Below are 22,467 nucleotides of genomic sequence, written 5' to 3' on the forward strand. Positions count from 1 at the left end.
TCTTTAGTGTAAAATTCTGCATCCCTTTGCTGACTCTGCTGCCTCTTGTGTCAATTCCATGTTGTATATGTGTTGCATGCGCAGAGGCAGGTGTGAGCAAAAGGAAGACAGGATGGAGATAATAGCCTCTGCTAATCCCCCACTGGCATAATGTCCATTAGGAGTCAGTGACGTAAAGTCGAAACCCTGCTGTGTCTCTTCCCTCAAGGTCGCAGAACCAGCTCCGTGTATCCACCAGTCTTCATCCAAGCACAACTTGTTCATCATGGAGAAGTGTAACCTGAATGTAAATCTGATCTTTTACTGTGTCATTGACTGACTGACGCTATACATCAGTAAGATCTCAGCTCAGTTCCCCTCTCCACTTTCAGATGCCAGTAGGCGTATTGGCAAACCTGATAAGCAGGTAGCTGGGCATGGCTCCAGAGTACTCCTGCTTCCCAGCATTATGGAAAGACAGGAAAGACTAAGAGGGTGACCAAGCACTTGCACAGACTTCCAGAATGGCTGTGAAGTCTTCATCCTTGCAGATACTCAAAACCCATCAGAACATGGTCCTGGGCAACTGGCTGTAGGTGGCCCTGCTTAAGCAGAGAGGTTGAACCAGATGACCTGCAGAGGTTCTGTCCAACCTCAGCCATTCCGGGTTTCTGTGAAATTTTTACTACACTTTAATAATGTTATGTGGTTATACACAGACCTGCACTTCCTTCTCTTCCTTCAAAATGAATCTGAGATCTCTGTATTGCATCTTTATGGATAAATTTTTCAGAAGGAAAAGTTATGTACCATAGCTCCATTGATTATGAGTCATGAGAACACTTACATCGAATGGTTTGTAATTTACCCTGTTTAAAAATTTCCTTTAGTTTAGAATTGCCTTTTGTTTGCCATCAGAATTGTTTTGGGTTTTTGCTCAAATTGAAAATACGTTTATGTTATCAAAACGAATGTCATTGTGGGAAAAGGGTCAAGCATTGTCAATGTTTTTTACAGCAGTGATACTTGATTTCTTTTGTTTGGCGTCCGGTAAACCACTTCAGGAGACAAAGTATTATTCTAATACATGCACATACACGCACACACATATTTGTATGCTCACGTATTTTGTCCCAAGTCCAAGCTGTAGTAAATGTTCTTGTGGAACACATCCAGGTCAGGTATGATCAGTACAGCTTGGGATGTGTATTGCTGGTACTTGTCTCCTGTGGAGCTTTCTTTAAGCTAACAATCTCTCAGTAAATAGTTCTTATTACCAGGTCCGTAAAGCACCCTGCAACCAGGGATCTGATCTTCAGTGTACAAGTATATCTGGGTTTATGTGAAACAGGAGATATCTAGTATGTTATTGGATCTTTTCCCATCAAAGCTTTTGAGGTAAAAATAAATATATTTATTTTTCTGAGGTAATATCTCACTCAGAAGAGAGCAATCATGTTCCAGTTTCTCCCTCTTAACCAGTAGATGCTGGAACAGTCTGAAAAGTAGAAGATACTCTAGACTGTGTTTCAGTAAGTCTGTAACATAGTATGAGCTTTTTATTCAGGAAATTCAGTGGGTTCAGAAGCATGGGGCTGGTAGACAAGATCTGCAGTGGATTTTAATATAATGTTTTCATATCAAATGTATCATGTCATTTTATATTGAGTTTACATGCCACATCCTCTTTTTCTTCACAGGGTATATACCCAGTTACTTAGACAAGGATGAGCTATGTGTAGTATGTGGGGACAAAGCCACCGGATATCATTATCGCTGCATCACTTGCGAAGGTTGCAAGGTAAATGGCATGGTGGGAAAGTGGGAATCAGAAATAGCTTTCCAGCTCCTCCATTATACAGACTTCCTGAACTGTGCTGTCATACAAAAGACAGATTAGAAGTGAATGAGAACATCCAGTACTGATGATAAGCCGTATCTGGCTATGCTGCTGCGCTTCATATGCATAAGGAATGTAGTTGATTTTTGCAGTGTTTGCTTCTAAAAAGAAAACAAGAAATTTAGATTTCTGTAGCTGCTGTTTAATTGTTAGCTTTTACATTTCCATTGTTTAATGTTTCTTTGGCCATGTTCTCAGTCAACATACATCAGCATGCTCCCAGCAGCTCCAGTGAAGCTGTTTATGCAATAGATTCTGCCTATGGCCATGAAGAGTGTATAGCAATTAGCAGTGTTCCAGTGCCTCTCATCATCACTGTGAAGAAGCAAAAATCAAGGTCCCTTCCACATGCTTATACAATAGTAACATCTATCACTTGGGAAGCATTGACACCCAGTTAAAACAGTTTCAAAAAGATCTTTACTTCTTTATCTTAAGCATATTGAAATGTGCTTTCAGCCCTAAATTGCATCCCAAAGCTACATGCAAAATTAAAAAAGGGATTGCTTTGGGCAAGCAAATAAATTAGAAGAAAAAATTGAGCAACACGATCAGGCACATCTTACATGATTTCACTGCTATAAATACGCCTGAATAGCTTGAGATCATGTAAGAAAGCTATTCTTTCCTGCAGAAAATAACAAATTATTGTATTTCTAAACAAATGGGACCACACATGTGTTGGACTAGTGTCATGGGACCAAGCCACAAAAGTCATATTCTCTTCATCCCCAAAGCCTGGAATATTTGAATCTGAGATTTTGGGTTTGGTTTGGCTTTAGAGCCCCACATCACAGTAACTCTTGTGTTGAAGTAGGGCCTTCAGTTGTACGTTTTCCTACGTTACATTTATGAAATGCACAAAGACCTAAATATCCTATATACAGCAGATTTGTGGTAATATTCATAATGGGTTTATACACATGCATATGTAATATGTATGAAAAAATATTTATATCTGAAAAAACCTGTGGGACTGAACAAGGGTTTCTTATGCATTTGCATCCCATATACCAAGTATCAACAATACATAAAATGTGTGAGTATGACTTAATTCAGGTATAATGAGAAGTAAGCTACACTGTGGCATAAAATACCTTTTGCTTCCAGCTGAACAGCTATATCTGTCACCAGTTTTTCTATTAAGGTTTTTGTTGCTCCAACCGAAGTATTTCTCTTTATGTCTACCAAGTGTTTTAAAGATACAGCATACAAAATCTACCTTTATCTTCAGGTACAGTTCTTCTGTCTGATGTACGGTTTAAAATAATCCTTTGTGCACAAGGAGCAGAGCTAACCATTTCCAAAAAGTAATTTAACTTTTTTCTCCTATTTCTAGTTGGCTTACAAACTGACCGTTTTGTTTTGTTTTGATTTGTTGTTCTGGCAAATGTCTTCATTGTACAAGATGAGGGGGTTTGTGTGAACAATTTCAACACATACTTTGGAAGATCTCTCATGAGATCCCACGTGGAATACTGTGTATAGTTCTCGTGTTCCTATGTAAGAAGACCATGTTGGAGCAAATCCAGAGGAGGGCCACAAAGACGATCCGGGGCTGGAGCACTTCCCATATGAAGACAGGCTGAGAAAGTTGGGTCTGTTCAGCCTGGAAAAGAGAAGGCTGTTTGGAGACCTCATAGCAGCCTTCCAGTATCTGAAGGAGGCCTTCAAGGATGCTGGAGAGGGACTCTTCATCAGGAACTGTAGTGATAGGACAAGGAGTAATGGGTTAAAACTTACTTAAACAGGGGAAGTTTAGATTGGATATAAGGAGGAAGTTCTTTACTGTAAGGGTGGTGAGGCACTGGAATGGGTTGCCCAGGGAAGTTGTGAATGCTCCATCCCTGGCAGTCTTCAAGGACAGGCTGGCCGAAGCCTTGGCTGACATGGTCTAGTGTGAGGTGTCCCTGCCCATGGGAGTGGTGTTGGAACTGGATGATCTTAAGGTCCTTTCAAACCCAAACCAGTCTATGATTCTGTGATTTTTCAGCAAAGTTTTATGTAATCGATTCTTAATGAATTTGGCATTTACTTGATGCTTCCACTCAAAATCACTTTAATTGTGTAACAACATTAATCAAGGCTGACAGCCAGAAATCTGCTTTGGCAAGTGCTTTCATGAACAAAGCATTCTTTTACATGATTTCTGAAGAGTAAATTGTAAGGAAATTAAACACAAATAAACCAAGGGTGAGTTCTGACGTCACTGAAATGTTTCTCTGGAGTGTACCCATTGCATCTATTGCTATATAGGTGCATAGTAAAGGAATTTAGGAAAAAGAGTAGTTGCCTTACGATAACATTTTTTATTTATGTTTTATTTTATTAATGAAAATTAACACTTCCATGATGAAGTGTTTGGACAGAGAACAGATTCATTATCACATTGTATCTAGAGATGATTAAAGAGGTTTTCTGCAAAAAGTTTCCAAGAAATGTAAAGAAATGGGAAGGTGAAATGTGCTAGTCCCAACACAGATGATGAAGAGCCTTGTCATTGTAAAACTAGAGCTACGTTAAGTCCCATTCAAGGTTTGGAAAACACTTCCTGAGATTCATCAGAGATTTTTCCATCTCTTGCTATAACTACAGATTAGCCTGAGTCCTTGGTTGTCCAGAGCCATCTTTGATCCTCAGGGCGGAGGGGAACAGGTCCTGTCTCTAGGAATTTGTCACAAGCTTGAGAGTGAATCCAAATCCAGCTGTTGGGTAGATGAAAGTTTGAGACCTGATCCAAATCTCACGTAAGGGCATCTTGATTGTGATTTTCTGGATTTTGGCTCAACCCAATGGATCCCAGTCTTGCGAAGGATCGCACACATGCCTTATGCAACTCATTTTAATTGAGTTTTCATGTCTTAACCATTATTAAGAAAGAAAAAGTTGCACTCTTAGCTCAAGTTGGATCATGTAAGCTAAAACTCTAATAAGGACAAGGCTCTTTATTGTGTTCACTGGAATTAGAAGCTCAAGCTGAAGTACAGACTTATCCGTACATCTTAATACAACATTCTCTGTTAACAGAAATTACACACTGCTACAGGATTTTACCAGGTATTATTTAACATGATTAAAACCAGAACTTTTGCTTTCTGAAGTGACCATTCATTAGATAAAATCCCCACTGAAGAGGCTATTTATTCGGTAAAATCTCACTTGAATTTTGCCATTTTCACTGAAACCAAAGCCATTCACAGTGGCCTCAGTCACACTGGGACCCCGGTCTTTATGTCAAGGCAGTTGCAAGCTGCACTGCTGGATGTAGGCAGTCTCAAACAATGGTGAAACTTGAAACTAAAGTCTACATTTCTTGCTTTACAGCTTGTCTTGTCCACTCTTGCAGAAGTCAATGAGAAAAGTGATGTCGGAATTAGTACCAGGATTACGTCTGTAATGTCCAGACAGAAGTTTTAGCTGATTTCCTTACCTAAGGCCAGGGTCTATGGGGTGTTTGTAAAATTCTTAGTCTTACCCAGATTTGGTTGGTTGGCTGGTTGGTTGGTTGGTTGGTTGGTTAGTTGGTTGGTTGGGGTTTTTGGCTTCGATGGAAAGAAAGGAGTAGAACTGCTTGTTCTTAATCCTGTAGTGGCTCAAAGACACCACTGTTCTTACTATTTGCAGAAGCTGCTCTTTAATTAAAAGTATGTATATGTCTCTTAATATCCCTCTAAATTATTATGTAATTTAGAAAGGGGCTCAAAATAAACTCTCTAGTTCAAATGCAAAAAAACTCAACACACAGAAACATTATTTCAAGAAGACCTGTAGACAGTATTTGTCCCTCAGGACAGTGTTACTTATGCCTTTACTTGTCCAAAATGTCTATGTGGTTTTAGTTTTTAGGGAGGAAATGTTTTGTGAAACTCAGATAAGAAATGCCATACACTACAAAATTAGTTTTCCTCTATGAGAGTTTCATGGAATGAAGTATGTTATCTTGCATTCTTAGGTACATTTCTACCAAACCAAAGTGGCTCCCAATTTGGAAAAAAAAAAAATGTGCAGTGCTAATGCTTTCAAATGTATTTCTTTATTGCACTTAGGGTTTTTTTAGAAGAACCATTCAGAAAAACCTCCATCCAACCTACTCCTGTAAATATGAAGGAAAATGTGTGATAGACAAAGTAACAAGAAATCAGTGCCAGGAATGTCGCTTCAAAAAATGTATCTTTGTTGGCATGGCAACAGATTGTAAGTACATTTGTCTGTTTTTCTTTCTTTTTTCCTTTTTTAATGTGTGTGTTTGCTTAAAGTATGTTGGGTTCTGAAGCTTGTTAAAGTAGAGCAGAACTGCCAGCACTTTTTTAATAACTCATAGCAGGGAATTTTGTCCATTGCGTCAAACCACTCTCATAAGGCTGTATTTTTTTGTTTACCCTTCTCCAGACTGCACCTTCTCCTGGCCCTACCAGACTGAGTAACAGTAGGAATGTTCACTCTCTGGAGGAGAGGAGGGAGAAGTACATCTGAATGGACACTTTGCTTAAGAAAAAAGCATCTTGTTTATAAAATTCTGGAGGATTGAAATTGAATGTCGTTGTATGAGTCATCCTGCAGTTGTTTGTTTTATTTTTAGCCCTGAAGAAGTTATCTGCTGCAAAGAACTCGACTCTAATTCTAAAGTAATAGAAAATGTGGCTGTAAGATTAACCCTTAGGGGGTCATCTTTTTCTGCCACTGCACAGGGATTTATACCAATAACTTCAATTAGTGCAAGTGGGAGGAAGTCATGAGTCCTCCTGTGCATTGATGTTAATGGTTGTTGCTGGCTTAATCCTCTGCAGAAGAATTGACAGCAAATCAGGTCTAATAAACAACAGAAAAGCACTCATTGTTAATGTGATGTATAACAGTGCCTTCTGTCTAGAGGGAAATAGAAGAAAACACAATTTCATTTTAGCCAGGTAGACTTTCAGGAGAGGGGATAGGTAACCCTGGGTCACCATTTCACATTCAGCCCAGTCTGATGCAGCAGGCAGTGGTGAGCATCAGGCAAGTAGCGCATGTATGGAGTGAGAAGTTTCTCCGAGGCTGGTGCTGACCTGCAGGTGCCATTACCATAAGGCTCCTGTGGCCTTTGTGGGATGCACCTCCTTATAACAGCCAAAGGAGCTATCACTGAGCACAGCAGACAGGCCAACTATTCCCCAACTCAGGAAGGGCTTCTCCTACCTTTGAGTTCAAACATGTGAATGGGAGCATGTAAGTAGGGCTTTTGTTTTGCCTGCCTGCCTGCCCGCCACCAGCTGTGAATCAGAATGGGCCTCCTCTGCAAAAGCAGGCCAGTGAGTTTGAATGGACTACTCATGTTTGCATGGAAAATGGGATAAAACCTTCAGCAGTGGTCACAGATGTGCAGCCCTGGGACCTGTCTGTCTGGCATCACTGATAATAGTGGGGAGCAAGGGGAGTGCTACAGAATGTTACCATTTGTAGGGTTTGAGGAAAAGGCCAAAGGCAGATTGTTTCTGATTGTGTCGTGCAGCAGGTAATTGAGCCTCCTGTGAATAAGTGTTCCCAATTTCTTAAATCCACGTTACCTTCTGCTGGCTTACAAGAACATTCCACACAATTCAGAGCACTTAACACGCTGATACTACTTCAAAGAAAACAAAAGTGTATCTTTCCCATCACGGATTACTGCAAGTATGTTATGGGAGCACTTTGAGTCCTTAGAAGGCTTTTATGTATTAATTTTATAGGCAGAATGAGCAACTGAAGGTAATGGCAGTTAACAAAATGTTACCAGAAGGGTAAATCATTCTTTGCAATCCAGGCATCTGAGAAAATTAAGTTCTCTTGTGTCTCCCTCCAAACTGTGTCAACTGCTGTTCTTACCAAAGTACTTCTTTGCTGATCAGTTGAGGTGTTTATAAGCATTTACTACCTCAGCCATAGAAAAGACCAAGGTTCAGACAGGTTTAAGAGCTTCATTCCATTTCTTTATGCTTTTTCCCCTGCTAGTGGTGTTGGATGACAGCAAGAGGTTGGCAAAGAGGAAGCTAATAGAAGAAAATCGAGAGAAGAGACGTCGGGAAGAGCTGCAGAAAACCATTGGGCACAAACCAGAGCCAACAAATGAGGAATGGGAGCTCATCAAAATTGTTACTGAAGCACATGTGGCCACCAATGCACAAGGAAGCCACTGGAAGCAGAAAAGGAAATTTCTGGTAAGGACTGTAGCCTTTTACACTGCTCTTGGAGCCGGGTTCCTTTCTTTCTCCTGAACTTTTAACTCCTTCCCAACTTTGGAACCCTAAAGAGGGTATAACTGCCAGTGTATTGATGTTTATGAAAAAGGGATGTTTTTTTTATAGTTCCTGCTTGCTTATTCTTGCCTTGAAGTTCAGGGTTTGATCGCACCACGTATTTCGACAGATAAACAGCATGTTGCTAAGTTAAGACTTAACTCAGACGGATAATCTTAATGTGCTATTATACGAAAAAGTAGAAGAATTGTTTCACTCCTGATTGACAACAGTAACATATTATGTATGTATTTAGGGATAATTGTCTTTATTAGGAGCTACTATGCAACGTATTCTAAGTCTTAAAACAATGCAGAGTTTTAGGAGAAAGCTGATGTTTTTTACTAATAACTCATGGTTTTTCATTTCTTGCTTCAAAGTGCACACGTTAATTAAAATAAATCTAGCAAAGAAAAATTAATTTCAGTTAAAGCAGGATGATACATGCACTATAGCATTGGGATTACAGACTACAAGATGACTTACATTTTCATTCAGCCTGTAACTAAGGATCAGAAAATAAATGGTGATTTGTGATGCTCAGCCTTAAAAAAGGATTTATTTGATTTTTCTAAATCGATTTTTAAAGGAAATAAGTGCAGAATCCAAGATGCTGATACAGCACAGAAGAAGGATTATAGACCATATTTCAGGAATACCCAAAGGTCTTTAACAGTATGTGTATAGCAAATTAGATAGAGAATACTCATTTTCTGCAAGCCTAGGCTCCTGCTGCCTCATTCACTATCGGAATCTTGACCCACGGTTCAATTGGTTAGAGAAGTTATATATTCAAACCAGCTGATCCCTTTTATAATGATTTGTTAATTCCAGTGGCACTAAGTTTCTATATGAATTCCATGTTTGTAATAGCGTGCAGTGGAGAAACCACAGCCAGCAAACAATGGCAAGAAGCAACAGAGCGCTTTCCAGTGTTGCTGCACAGCACTGTTTGTGGCACTGGTTTTAGCAGACCAAGAAGCAGCTGCAATAGTGTGTTTGGTTGCTTAGACAGGAGGTCTGTTCTTTGGGTATTGCCTGGTTTAGGATAAAGCCTGAGCAGCTTGACACTGGGGTTGGGAATGAATACACTGGACCACATAAAATGTTCTCATTGAGGGACTTCAGGCTCTGAAAACAATCACAGTGGAAGGGAAGCCTCCGGCAAAGGGCACCCAGAGGCAGAGCACGAGGTGAAGCAATGACAGAGCTATTGAAAGAAGGGAGGGATGGAGCAGAGGCAGGAGGGTCAGTTGTAATGGGCAGCTCAGAAACCAGCTGTGACTTCCACAGCTGGTTCCTACGTCAGACCAAACTGTTCTTGGTGCAGCCCTCATTGCAGGGCCTCCTGGTTCTTTGCAGTGCTCACATGCTGAAGCCCAGTGGTTTCAAGGCAAGCATGAGAAGCTGGCTGACACATTGCAGTGAACATAGAAGGAAAAGTCCATGATGGTATACCGACCCCAGGTGGAGGACTTCGAAAGCCCCAGCCACAAGCTCCTGAAGAACAATAGGAGCTGACTTGCATGTCCCAGGAATGTGGGTCAGTCCTTAGGCAGCTGAGTCTGGTACTTCAACAGCAGGAGCTCCTTTGGGGTCTGGACCTCTTTTCTTACTGAGGTGAGTTAGGTGGCAAGGGTCCTCCAGTGCATGTCCTTCTGGAGTGTATTAGCTTTAGCTAGCAATCCTGACTCCTTTTGCCTTTCCCAAGAAAATGCTGAGTTCTATCTTTTATTCCCTAACAATGTTATGCATGTTTTTAAGCATTTGGTCTTCTTGCTTGGAAGTGACGAAGGTTATTTATCGTGAGCACACAGACAATCTGGTTTAGTTTCCCAAGATTCAGGGAGGGGAGGACCTACAACTGGGATTATTTTAGTTTCTTATTGGGAACCATCAGATAATTGAGCCCAGTCCTCTTCATTGTTCTTTTACACTTGGAGCTTGCTTTATAAACACATTGCTGAGTTTTTTTCTTGCAAGAAGTTAGATTTGGATTCACATTGGTGACAGGGCTGTGGAATGATCTTTTATGATGTGTTGCCTTAAAAAAATAGCCGAGCACAAGCTTTTATTATAGACAGCACTTTCAGCACCTCCCCTGTTCAAGTGCCCTTATATAAATGTCAAGAAGTCTTTAAGGCCACTTTCTCTAGGTTTTATCCAGTTTTTGGCTCTCTGATGTGAACAAAATCAAACCTCTGCATGGCGGCTGGCAGGTCTTTTACAACCACAAAGCCACACTTTGGGAACAGAACAGCTTTGATATGCATGTTTTTAAAATACACAGGAACATTGATGCACTGTCATAAAAATCAGGTGAACAAGTTCAAGGGAGTTGGAATAAAGAAACACTCATCCCATTCTGCTTGAAACTATTTCATTGTATATCCCTATGGGATTAATTCTTTTTTTCAGCTTTTGGAGAAACCTTGGGCTGAAGTCATGCAGAAGGTAATTTTCAACCAAAATTTTACCCAGACAAGCTCTAATTCTAGTCACTTTATCCAGACTGACTTAGTGTTAGACGGTTCTTAGTCATCAGTTGGTTTAGCCTAGTTTTGGAAACAGGCCCTAGCAGTTGCCTGGAGCTCTGTGATGCCACGCAATCTGTTCTGGTAAGGATTTCAGAACTTCGAGTATGTGAAGAGACCAATTCTGCAGAGCTGTCAGCATCTTCTCAGGAATAATAAGCCACCTCAGCTCCCTTTTCTTCTAGAGAAACTTGAGAGTTCTCAGCACCTGTAAGAACCAAGAACAAGCCTACATTTTTAAGTACAAAAAAAATTGCATATAAGCTATACCCACAAAATACTCAGATACGGGCACAAGGAAGAAACTGCATGTGCACACTGTTGCAGCTGCCCACACAGGATGGGTAGCGGTGTTCTACACGCCCATCTCTCTGTGCAGTCACCTCTTTCACAAATGCCTTACAGACAAAAGGTGGCATAATGGCATTACTTACAAAGCAAACTGTGATATTTTGCATTTCAGTGTAGCTTCCATCGCCAAGCAGGACTTTCTAGCATCTAAAATAGTTGCTGTAAGACAGATTGTTCCTTTAAATATATCTGTTTATATCCTTAGCCAGAAGATATTGGTCAGGCACCAATAGTTAATGCCCCAGAAGGTGGGAAAGTGGATTTAGAAGCCTTCAGCCAGTTTACAAAAATTATCACACCAGCGATTACAAGAGTGGTGGATTTTGCCAAAAAGTTGCCTATGTTTTGTGAGGTAAGAAGACTTCCTTGCACTCCTCATGTATATACCTGTTGTTAAAAACTATCCGAAATCCTCCTGGCACAGAACTAAAAAAAATCACTGTGTTTAAGATGAGTAAAGTTAAAGAGACTTGACATAGATGGGACTAGAATCATGTGGAATATTAAGGGTTTTCTTTTTCCTGTGATTACTGAAGTCCTGATTTTGTTCATGTAGAAGTCATTGTGGTTCATTAGGAACTCAAATGTGTCTTAGAGGCAGCCTTGAACAGAACAGATGAACAAAAAGCAACTGTCTAGAAGCATCTTTGAATTGTTTAATCAGATCTCCCAGCACCCAGTTCCCTCTGTGCTTTATGACTCCTTGGCCGGTACAGTATAGTGGAGTGAGTAACAAATCCTTCAAATTCAGAAAGCGTCCATATCAAGGAATAACACTTGCTTCGTTGTGTTCTCTAGGAATGCCTTTCCTAAACAGGGAAGTTATGCATAAAAGAGTCTGTAAAAGTAATGGAATGTCATTACAGGTAGATACTAACATGTAACATACACAGTAAATAGACTCAAGTAGACTTAATTGCACATTAGGAATACAGAGGCCCTAGGCTGATCTCATTTACACTGAGGTATAGGTTTATTGAAGAACCAGGCACAATGGTGATGATATTTATTTCCTGAGTTAAAAAACTGTATCAGAACTGCAACTGGAATAATATTTCAGTCTTAGTAATCTTAATAATGTTTTAACATGGAAATATCCCCAATCCAGCCATGGAAGAATGCCTGCTTGCTTCCTGACAATGCAGAGCAACACTTGACTCTGCTGGTGAAATGCCAGTGGTGAATTATATTCAAAATGGGAGTGACCATGGTCAATGAACATTTGGCTTCCTAACTCAGGAACAGTGTTTCTTCTTCACAACTAAACATCATTCAGGAAGGAAGTTTAAGGCAGCCATAGCATTTTACTGTTCTGTGGCTGGCAGCTTTCTTTTAAGGTCAGTCAGGGAAAGCTATTTATGTCCTCTGGCACCTACAGCACAAGAAGAGGTAAATATCAATAGTTGGCATAGTGTAAATAGCTCTCCCTGGCTACCCTCAGCATTGGCTCCATCAGACAAGTTAAATAGCTCTCCCTGGCTAACCTCAGCATTGGCTCCATCAGCATGAAGTAATGGCCAAGCATGAAGATTTTAAAATGCAGGGAATGTGTCCATAGATCAAGAGGCCACTGCAGCATTCGGTGTCTGAGGGAATTTGTCTCCTCTGATTTGGCATTTGTTGGTGGGAAGTAGCAGTTGATATACCTGTTATTTTTCCATATACAGCAAGGTGTGATAGCAGAGTGAGGGACAACTTGTGAACACAAAAGAGTAGGACAGCTCTCATCCGAGTTGTCAAATAGATCCTGCTGTAGCATGAAATAACAACTGTTTGCTCCTTTTTGAAGTGGAGAAGCAAAGAGCAGGAACCTGAGGTGCTCAGCTCAGTTCCATGGGGCTGCAGTTACATGTGTGCTGGCTGCCAATATGTCCTGCAGGGGTGAGCACCTCAGGTTCCTGCCTTTTGCTTTTTCTCCCTGCAGAGAGAAAAGGAAAAGACAACATGTGACAAATAATCAGTCACATTTGTTGACCTCACTCCTGGAAGGTGTGCTGGTGGTAGCAATGCTTAATTGATGACCATAGATAGCGTTAAAACCGGCGTAGCTGGGAACAGAACTGACATTCAACCCCATCTCTGGTGACTGCTGCTACTGGCAAATAAGACTGGAGACTTGGCATTGTGTCCCATGTATTCTTCAGAATTAGGAAAGCAGATGAATGACAGACATAGTCAGAACACCATGATCATAAAGAAGTTTGAAGAAGGTTCAAGTAGGAAGAAAAATTCTCATTGGTTTAAGTTACTAAAAAAACAGCTAAAGCATCATGAAATACCTTCCGTGTTGTTACCTGTCTCTTTTCCACCATTCTTCCTTCTCCTTACTTTTATTCTTAAGGTCTCTTTCCTTTTTCCTTCACATATGCTTTCTCTCTCCTCTCCCTTCCCCTTCTCATCCTTTGCCTCCCTTTTCTTCCCCTTTAATTTTATTTAATGTTATTTCATTTCTTACTCTTGTTTCTTTCCCTAATTCAGTCTGAGCAGCCAAATAATGGCACTGTCATTGGGTAGTGAGACTTCCACTGTGCCTGTGCAGCCTTCCATACACTGCTGCTGGGCTGAGTGCAATCAGCAGAGAAGGTGATTTGCCCTGAACAGGATGAGTCATTCTTCTTGTGTACCAAACACTTCACACCTGAAGTTGGCATTGCTGGAAAAATAGCTGCATGATTCAACTCCTTTAACTGACTGCTAGCTTTCTGCTTAAAACTGTTCTCTAAAAGGGAACAGCCTTCCACTTGAGTTAGATAGCTGTCTGGCATCCACTCTGCACCATTTTACACCAAATCAATGTACTTGCTTTGCGAGTACACAGTTGCCATGTAAACCTGTAATTGGTGAGGATTTTTTCATTTTGATTTGTGAAACAGGTAAATATAATAACTTTGTGTGAATCAGAAATTGATGGATTTTTGCTTCCTTTCAAGCCAAGTAGAAATGAGTTGCTTTTTCATCTATGTGACCATTGCTGTTTGAGACTGTTAGAGGCAGTCTCAAAATAGTCTTGTGGGTTTTGCTATCATTAAATTACCTATGAAAACATAAAGACATGATTTACAGAATGTGTCTGCATCCTGGTAGCACTATAAATACAGGACCTATCTCCACCAGTTCAGACAGCTTACCTTTCTTGACATTGTGGAAAAGACATGTCTAGCCACATGCCCTAAAGATCGTGCCTTGTGCACCACTGTAAAAGCTGAAGTTAAACCATAGATTTTCTGTCTGTCCAGCAATAATATGGGGACCCTAGGGAGATCAGCCTTACTAGGCTAAAATATAGCTTAAATTTTCTGTTGTTTAAATGGGCAGTGAGAATTAGAGTACCTGCCCTATTCAGTGATTGAGGTATCTGTCCTACAGACAAGAATTTATTTCACTCCTTTTAATTAAAAAGCTGTTCACTCTTACAGACCCTTCCAAATGTCTGGTTTTAACTCTGGCCAGGTAAAAAATAAGCATGGCTGGCTGTGAGTTTAACTGGGATGGCTGAGGTCTGTACCGGCTCCAATTGTACTTTATTCTGTTATGCTATGCTTTAAGCCAAGGGAGTTCGGGAGTAGAAGAGGGAAAGGAAAACAGCTGAGAACAGTGACCCCTTCAGCCATCTCAGTGAGATCCACCCCTGATGGGAGACAAAACCAATAGTATATGTTACCACTAATCTGGCACCTGACAGGTCTGCTTCTCAAATCTTCTGCAAAATGGAAAGCTACATTCTTAAGGTTTATTGGATTTAATTTTATAATGCTCCCGCAAACTGACTGGTCCCACAGAGAGCAGCACATCTGCAAGTGGGGTCACTTCACCTCAGCATCTGAAACAGCTTGATTTGCCTGGAGTATCTTGTCCAGTACCACTTGCCTATAGCTGTGTCATCGCTGAAGTTCCTAATGGTGTGGGGGGATGTTAACCTGCTGGCAGAGTCTGAAAGCAGAAGTATGAGTCTTCAAGTTCTGTGTGGTGCAGTCAGTCAGCAGTGTGTTTGGAGAGTATCTGCACTATGCAAGATAGTGTCCTGGGGAGTGACCCACAACTTCATGCTCATGGATTTACTGTAGTTGTAACACCAACTCAGTTTGGAAAACATCTTTTCCTTTACTGTTTATAATTTCTGCAGCTGCCATGTGAAGACCAGATCATCCTTCTGAAAGGCTGCTGTATGGAGATAATGTCCCTCCGAGCAGCAGTTCGCTATGACCCCGAGAGTGAGACTTTAACACTGAATGGGGAGATGGCGGTGACAAGGGGCCAGCTGAAAAATGGGGGTCTTGGCGTAGTGTCTGATGCCATTTTTGACCTGGGTATGTCTCTTTCTTCATTTAACCTGGATGACACCGAGGTTGCCCTTCTTCAGGCTGTTCTGCTCATGTCATCAGGTGAGAACAGAAGTATATTGGGAACCCAACAATTTTGAAACTCTTTAGTCTTTGTCGCAAGCCTCTTTTTAAAATGAATAGAGTATGTTAGATCTTGTAGTGCTGACTAGAGTAATGTGGGAGGAATCTTCTCTCAAAAACCCCTTGCAGCTTAGAATTAGTTTACTCAACACTAGGAAAAAAATCCAGGGTATTCAGAGAGATGGGTGTGAAAGCGCTTTGGTAACACACCTTGATCAGTGTAGTACTTAGGGAGGAGGCAGGGATGATCATCAGAAAGAAATCAGATCTGGTTCTCAGTCGATCTCCCTTGAATAAAAACCTAGTAATTTGGCAGTAGTTGTCCTTACAGTAAATTCCTTCTTCCCCTATGTGCTGTCATGCACTGGGCAGGATGTACAGTTTACACATATTTCCATCAGTGCTCATATGCTTTTGGATATGAGCAAGATGACTCTCATATGCCATCTTGCACCACTTGCTTTTGGACATTTGAGAGCTGTGCTGTTTCCCCATGCACACCGCAACTGGTCTCTTGGTGTTGTAATACAGAAGCAGCACATTTCATATGATTTCCAAAGTGTTTCTAACCTCAAATCGAGTATGTGTTCAAGTATGCTTCCATTGACTGTGCCAGCCCAAAGAGGAAATTCCATTCTTGGGCAGTGGCAGATTTGGCAAGATTTTGGTTTAAGATGACTTTGAATTGAATTGAGCACTGAATAACAATACACAGACAGGGATTTACAAGCATTAACTGCATCTGAGACAGAAGGGTTTCCACATTAATCACAAGAAAGCGCTTGACCTTCCCAATCAAAATTTTGATTTCTTTTTAGTTCCCTACTCCATGGTACATGAGTAGGGGATTCAGAAGGACCTGCTTTCAGTTCAGTTCAGAGGACCTGCTTTAACAGAAGTGTCTCTTGAAGAGTGACTTGTGACCAAAGCTTTCCCAGTGCCCATCTGCGTGCCACTTGAGACAATCAGTCAGACTTTTGGTGGTGTTGTTCCTTGATGCTCCATAACAGTTTTCTTTGCAGCTTTCCGACTGTGAAGCACTGGCACAGGTTGCCCAGAGAAGCTGTGGCTGCCCCATTCCTGGCAGTGTTCAAGGCCAGGTTGGATGGGGCTTGGAGCAACCTGCTCCCCCCATGGCGGGAGGTTAGAACAAGATGATCTTTAAGGTCCCTTCCAACCCAAACCGTTCTGTTGATTGACCTGTGGATCAAAGCTTGACCAAAGCACTGGTCATACTGTAGAGAAACAGATACGAAAGAACTATGATTTAGATACCTGGCAGGGAAAATATTTTGGTTCTTTATTAGTTGTTTCATAGAAAGGTATAGATAGAAGCCTTAGGTGAGATCAGGGGTCTGTTGCTGTAGTCACTGTAAGGAAACACTTCCCAAACAGCTATACTCTGTATGGACAAAGGATAGCAAAAGGATTATCTCCTTGTTTTAATGAGGCTCGTACTGATAAGTGAGGTGTCCAGGGTCAAAGAAGTTATTTGTGGCAGAGCCAGATGTTCTTGGTTCCTCCTTTCTTTGCTAATAACAGAATTGTGCTATTTTTCCTGATTTATAATCAGGAATTTGTTAAAGTAGATAAGAAATAGCAATAACTCTGCTTTTTTGTATCTACAGATCGCCCAGGCCTTGTTTGTGTTGAGAGGATTGAGAAGTGTCAAGAGGGTTTCCTCCTGGCATTTGAACACTACATTAATTACAGAAAACACCATGTTGCACACTTTTGGCCAAAACTGCTGATGAAAGTGACAGACCTGCGAATGATTGGAGCGTGCCATGCCAGCCGCTTCCTGCACATGAAGGTGGAGTGCCCCACAGAACTCTTCCCTCCGTTGTTCCTGGAAGTGTTTGAGGATTAGAGAGACTGGAGCAGTTCTCCACACCCCCATCACACTACTGGCTGTCATTTCATCCCGTTGTCCATCTCTTCTCACCTCTGTTTGTTCTTCTTCTTCCATCTCTTCTGTTTCTTGAGGCAGGGTTGGCTTTTTGTTCAGTTTTACTTCTGGGGTTACTGGGGGGCAGTTGTGTGCACATGGATGAAAACATCCCTTTAACGCGAGTACTTGTGACTTTTAACTATTGCAATTTGTTCTTTGGTCCTTTGATGTGAATGCTTTGACAGCTTAACAGTGAAAATACAAACAAACTAATCTCATTCACCAGCACTAGCGTGGTCACCAGCTCACACATAAGTTGCTTGGAAACTATGGGAGAGAAATTGAAGTGGCAGAAAATAAATTGGCTTCCAAGGTAAAACAACTATTGTTAATTTGACCCTGACGATTCTGTCTAGTATTACCTCATTTTGCAGGGCACAAGTGACCTGAGATGACGATTTCTAGTCTTTGTGGTTTTTCCTACTGTAACAATCACCATTATGATCTAAGATCTCCGTCATCATCATAATCACATTATTACCTGAGGATTGTTCCAGCAGATACAGTTTAACAGTGCCTCATAAATCAAGTACTTAAAGTAACACAGATTTAGAAGGGACTGGCTCATTTTTTTCCACATGTATAAGAAATTAAGATCCTTCAGTTCTTACTACAGTTGAACTCCATCTAACTTCACTGGAAGGTCTGTTGGAGTAAGGAGGGGAATATGATCCTCTGAGGTGCTTTTTCTGAGAGTGAAAATGTCTGCTTTTTGTGAGGTGTGTGGAAAAATCGTCACTCTGAGGGATAAGGCTCTCTGTCAGGATAGCAGGCTTTCCTTGGAGTTATTCAGGGATATGAATGCTCACAGAATGAGGACAAGGAGAATAAAGTATATGGAGTGACCTTCAGATGGGACAAAACCCAACTGTTTTATTAATGACACTCAAGACTGTACAGCTTTATTCCAGTAATACAGTGTTGCTTGGCTGTAGTCTTTTGGTTTATATATATATATATATAAAGTTTATATGCATGTATATATATAATTTTATATATATATAATTACAAATCATCATCAGATGTCTTAAACATATTTCCATTGTTTTATCTTTTCTCTCTCTCCTACCCTCTCCTCTGTGTGTGTTGATCAGCCTGGTTCTCCCTCCTTGGTGTCTGTATGACTTTTGTTTGGCTAGGTTCTCTCTTTGAGTCTTCTAATTTATTTCCACTAACTGCACTAACAGGAACCAAACTCAGCAATGATGGGATGTTCTGCTGCCAAAATCTGCAAGCCAGTACTCAGTCTTGGAATGTTTGGAGACCGGTGATGAGGGCATGCTAGGTGGAGGTTCCTCTCTGTCGTACATCTCCATTCAGGGATGTTGTCCCTAGGTTTTACAAATTTGATATTAAGCCATTCTCTGAATTTGTATGATACATCAAAAGCATCCTTCTGTTCTTCCTGGGAATCAGAGATTCAGTTCACCTATTCTGCACTTCCTCATATCCCATGTTCTTTCATGTTGTGCATGCATTTGTACCAGTTTCTTTTCTCTGCTATTTATTGATACATTTGTCTGGCAAGTCAGTGGGCATTGTTAGGGTGGATGTGTTGACTTTCAAAGCTCATGGCCCATACTAAGCCTGTATGTTATGTGTTTATCCCCTCATGAAAACATGGTACTCAGGAAAATTTGGTGGTGGAACACAATATGTGTGTGTCAGGGGCTGAATTCTTCCCACCCCTCTTTCCTTGCATCATTGATAATGCATTTGCAGTGCTATTGGCTGTGGTTTCAGGGATTGGAATCTTGTTCTACCTGCTCTTTGATACCATATGCACCTGTGATGAGGTGTAAGCACTGATGTTATCACTTAGGGGGTTGTACCCTTAATTTTGTGAGAACATAAATCACAGTGGGGTGTTTAGGGTTTTTATGCAGGTAGCAAGGAAGACAGACCATTGGAAATTTGTTCTTAAATGTTTGCTGAAGTTGAAGAACCTCTGTTGCGGGCTGTGTTTACTCCATCTCGAAGCATATGTATTAACAGCATCGGTCTCTATCTAAACTCCTTGTAGAGAACTGTTTACTGGGGGAAGAAGAGCTTAAAAACTTTCCAGCTTTTTGGAACATGAGACCAGAAAATCTGATGAACTTGCATGTACTCATGTGGAATCTCAGATGAGCAGCATCTGTCATAAAAGCATAGTCAGTAAAGAGTGCAAAATACCTCATTTGGAGGTGGTTTCATAGGGAATTGATAGCACAGGGAAAGCAAAAAATCAACAGACCCATTACCTGTATCTATACCCACAGTGGCTTGCAAAGAAAAGAGAATTGTGCATGTCCTCTGGAGTTCTACCACAGATCTGAGCATGGAGTTCCTCATGAAGCCAGTGCAAGTATCTCACCTGTTTGCTAAATGTCATCTTGAACTAGTGTATAATCTTTTGACCCTGATGTGAATGAGACCCAGGAGAAGAAACACCATGTTTCTCCTAGTAGTGCTTGCAATGATCTCACTACAAGATCCACAATGTTTCGTATGTTTTTCAGAGCTTCATTTTCTGGAGTTCTGCAGCTGCTTGAGAGGTTCTTTCTGTCATTAAGGTCAACAATTCTTACCCTTTGGGCTATAAAGAAAATCAGTAGGCTAAATGTTAAATATTTAGGTGGGAAGTCACTACCCAAAAGTGACTTAGCTCATAACTGTTGTGGCCCTTATGCCTGGCTTTTGAACACTTGGGATTGTCAGGACTGCATTATTCAAAATATAAATAAAGATCAGAGGTTAGAAAAAAAATGTGAGAGTTACTGGATTGACCTGGGGAAACAGCAAGAGGAGGATCAACTTGAAGCACCCTGGACAGAACTGCAGCTTGAGACAGTGCTGAGAATTAACACTTTGCATTACTGACTGCTGTGAAAATCACTGCTTGTACAGAAACTTGTACCCAGAGCTCTACCATGGCAAGTTATAAAGTTTTAGAACAGCTTGCATAAATGAATGTCTGAATTCAAGCATGTAAGCTGCCTGAGTTAGTGGCCTGACTTCCCAAGGTGCTGATGTAGTTTGGAGTTGTGCTTAATCAGGATTCAGAAAATAACCTCCTTAGGTGGTTGCAGATGGACTGAAGTACTGAAAATCAAGCAACCAACTTGATAGGTTTGGCAGGGTTCTAAGCAGAAAGGACATATGTCAGCATACTTTTCTAGCTTTTTAGATTAAGCTGGAGTCTAGCACTGATTAACAGGGCAGGATTAGTAGTAGTCAACTGAAAACTAAGACCAAGCTCTTAGTTTGACAGATTTGATGTACTGACATCTAATGGCCTCTGATCTCCTACCAGTCTTATTTTGTGTAACTTCATTTACTCCCTCAGTATGACTCCTGATTTATGTGATGATGAAAGCAAAACTCGATCACATGAGGATGTTCTTGAAGATTCTTACCAGTGGATACTGGCTGTAGTTCTGCAAAGGCATAGTTGTTTTTAACCATCTGAGTGGCAGACATCAGTACTGCAGTCAGCACGCTTTGTAGTAGCTGGCCTTCTGAGTAAAATAACAAACATACACTTTCCAGTGCAGTCCCAAGTCTCATTTCTGATGGTGCCACATAACTCTCATTTTTGCTTTGTGGTCTGTGTGTTGGTCTCACGTAGGAGATTCTTCCTGTCAGACCTGATTGTCACCATTTATGGTTTTGCCCTGAGTAACTCGTGCATTTAGATACTCATTTCATGTGTGATCTCAGTTATGATATTTATAATGACATAAACAGTGTGTGATAATGATTTTTGTTTACATTCTGCCAAAATACAGACCTTAGAGAGAGACTTCCAAGGTCCAAAATAACTCTTGAGCAGACTGCTTGCTTCTTCAGAGGCAGGCATCAGAAAAGAGGAAAAAACTGTCCAGAAAGACCATTTATATCAGCAATCTGCCAGGACAGGGCTGTTGATAACAAGCAGAGCATGTCATTGCTAGTGATGTATTTTTATGCTATGGAACTCTAAACTGTATGTGTCATATTGACTTCTTGCTGCATGAATCATAAATTATACAAATCGGTCTTATGGTTTTGAGATGTAGCCAGCATTCCTAAGGCTAAACCTTTTTCATTGGTGGAATTAAACTCCACAACCAAGGAACATACTCCTCTCACTGTGAGAGTAATTGAAAGTGTTCAGCATTTATCTTTTCACAAAGGAAGAGGCAACAGGACCTCTTGATGTGTCTTGTTATTGTGATCATCTGGAAATGATTGCCAGACGTTTCCTTTTGATACAGCGATGAAGTGATCTGTATTTAAATTTTATAGAGAGAATTTTATTCTAGTGTGATAGAGATTTATTTTCCATTTAAAAAACTCAAAGCGATGTGAGCACGGTGAGGTGGTTTTTTTTACTATGGTATATTTTTGCTTTAAAATTAAAAACAAAAAAAAAAAAGGTTTGGCCTTATCACAAAGTTCTAGCATAGATGTTAGCAAATGCAAAGAGTATGCATTATTCGTGTGTATCCACATTGACTGATGTCGCCTTCAAAAAGCAATATTGTGCAGGTAATAAGGTGTTTGTGACTGTCCATTGCACAGTTTACCTTCTTTAAAAGCTAATCTTGTTTATGCACAAGACAATCAAATGTAAATCTACATCAGCACCCAGGTGTAGATTAAATATATGTAAATTACTGAGCACAATGTAAAACATTAAAAGACACTTTATTTAATTACACATTTAATGTTGGTAAAGATAGTATCAGGGCACGAACTAGCTGACATACTGTAATTTCTTTTTTTCTACTTCCTTCCCACTCTTCAGTTTTAGTTTGCTGATAAATACATCAAATTAGTCATTTGTAATTTTTTGGAAGAGAAGAGTGGTTTGGGTTGTTTATTTGTTGTTATGGAGCTGGTTGGGACGATGTCTTACTTTGTCTATGAGGTCTGTGGGTTTTGCTTATTTGGCTTATTTTTTTTTATATCAGTTTCATGCCCTGAGGGTAAGGCAAACATTACACCACACAGTAAAAAACAAAGTACCTTGGATGATGTATTTTTTTTGCAAACAGTGTTAAGAGTTATGCTAGATTGGTAATATTTTTTCAGCCTAAAATATATTAAAACAAAATCTGTGATCACAAATGTT

The 22,467-nt window shown here is 40.5% G+C and overlaps 1 protein-coding gene across 13 annotated transcripts in view; it reads left to right on the top strand.

Moving 5' to 3' along the window:
- Positions 1-22,109, top strand: part of THRB (thyroid hormone receptor beta) — a 178,877-nt gene extending 156,768 nt beyond the window's left edge. For all 13 annotated transcript variants that reach the window (XM_061362703.1, XM_061362712.1, XM_061362707.1 and 10 more), the window contains 6 exons: positions 1,680-1,780; positions 5,926-6,073; positions 7,847-8,052; positions 11,221-11,367; positions 15,139-15,397; positions 17,047-22,109. In XM_061362703.1, coding sequence (XP_061218687.1) covers positions 1,680-1,780; positions 5,926-6,073; positions 7,847-8,052; positions 11,221-11,367; positions 15,139-15,397; positions 17,047-17,288 — 1,103 coding nt within the window. In that variant the 3' untranslated portion in view covers positions 17,289-22,109. The remainder of the gene's footprint in view (positions 1-1,679; positions 1,781-5,925; positions 6,074-7,846; positions 8,053-11,220; positions 11,368-15,138; positions 15,398-17,046) is intronic.
- The last annotated feature ends 358 nt before the right edge of the window (positions 22,110-22,467 follow it).

This window comes from Neopsephotus bourkii, unplaced genomic scaffold (genome assembly GCF_033783945.1).
Source record: "Neopsephotus bourkii isolate Nb327-2 ecotype Australia unplaced genomic scaffold, CSIRO-AGI_Nbou_v1 NB_1132, whole genome shotgun sequence".
NCBI classification, from domain to species: Eukaryota; Metazoa; Chordata; class Aves; order Psittaciformes; family Psittacidae; genus Neopsephotus; species Neopsephotus bourkii.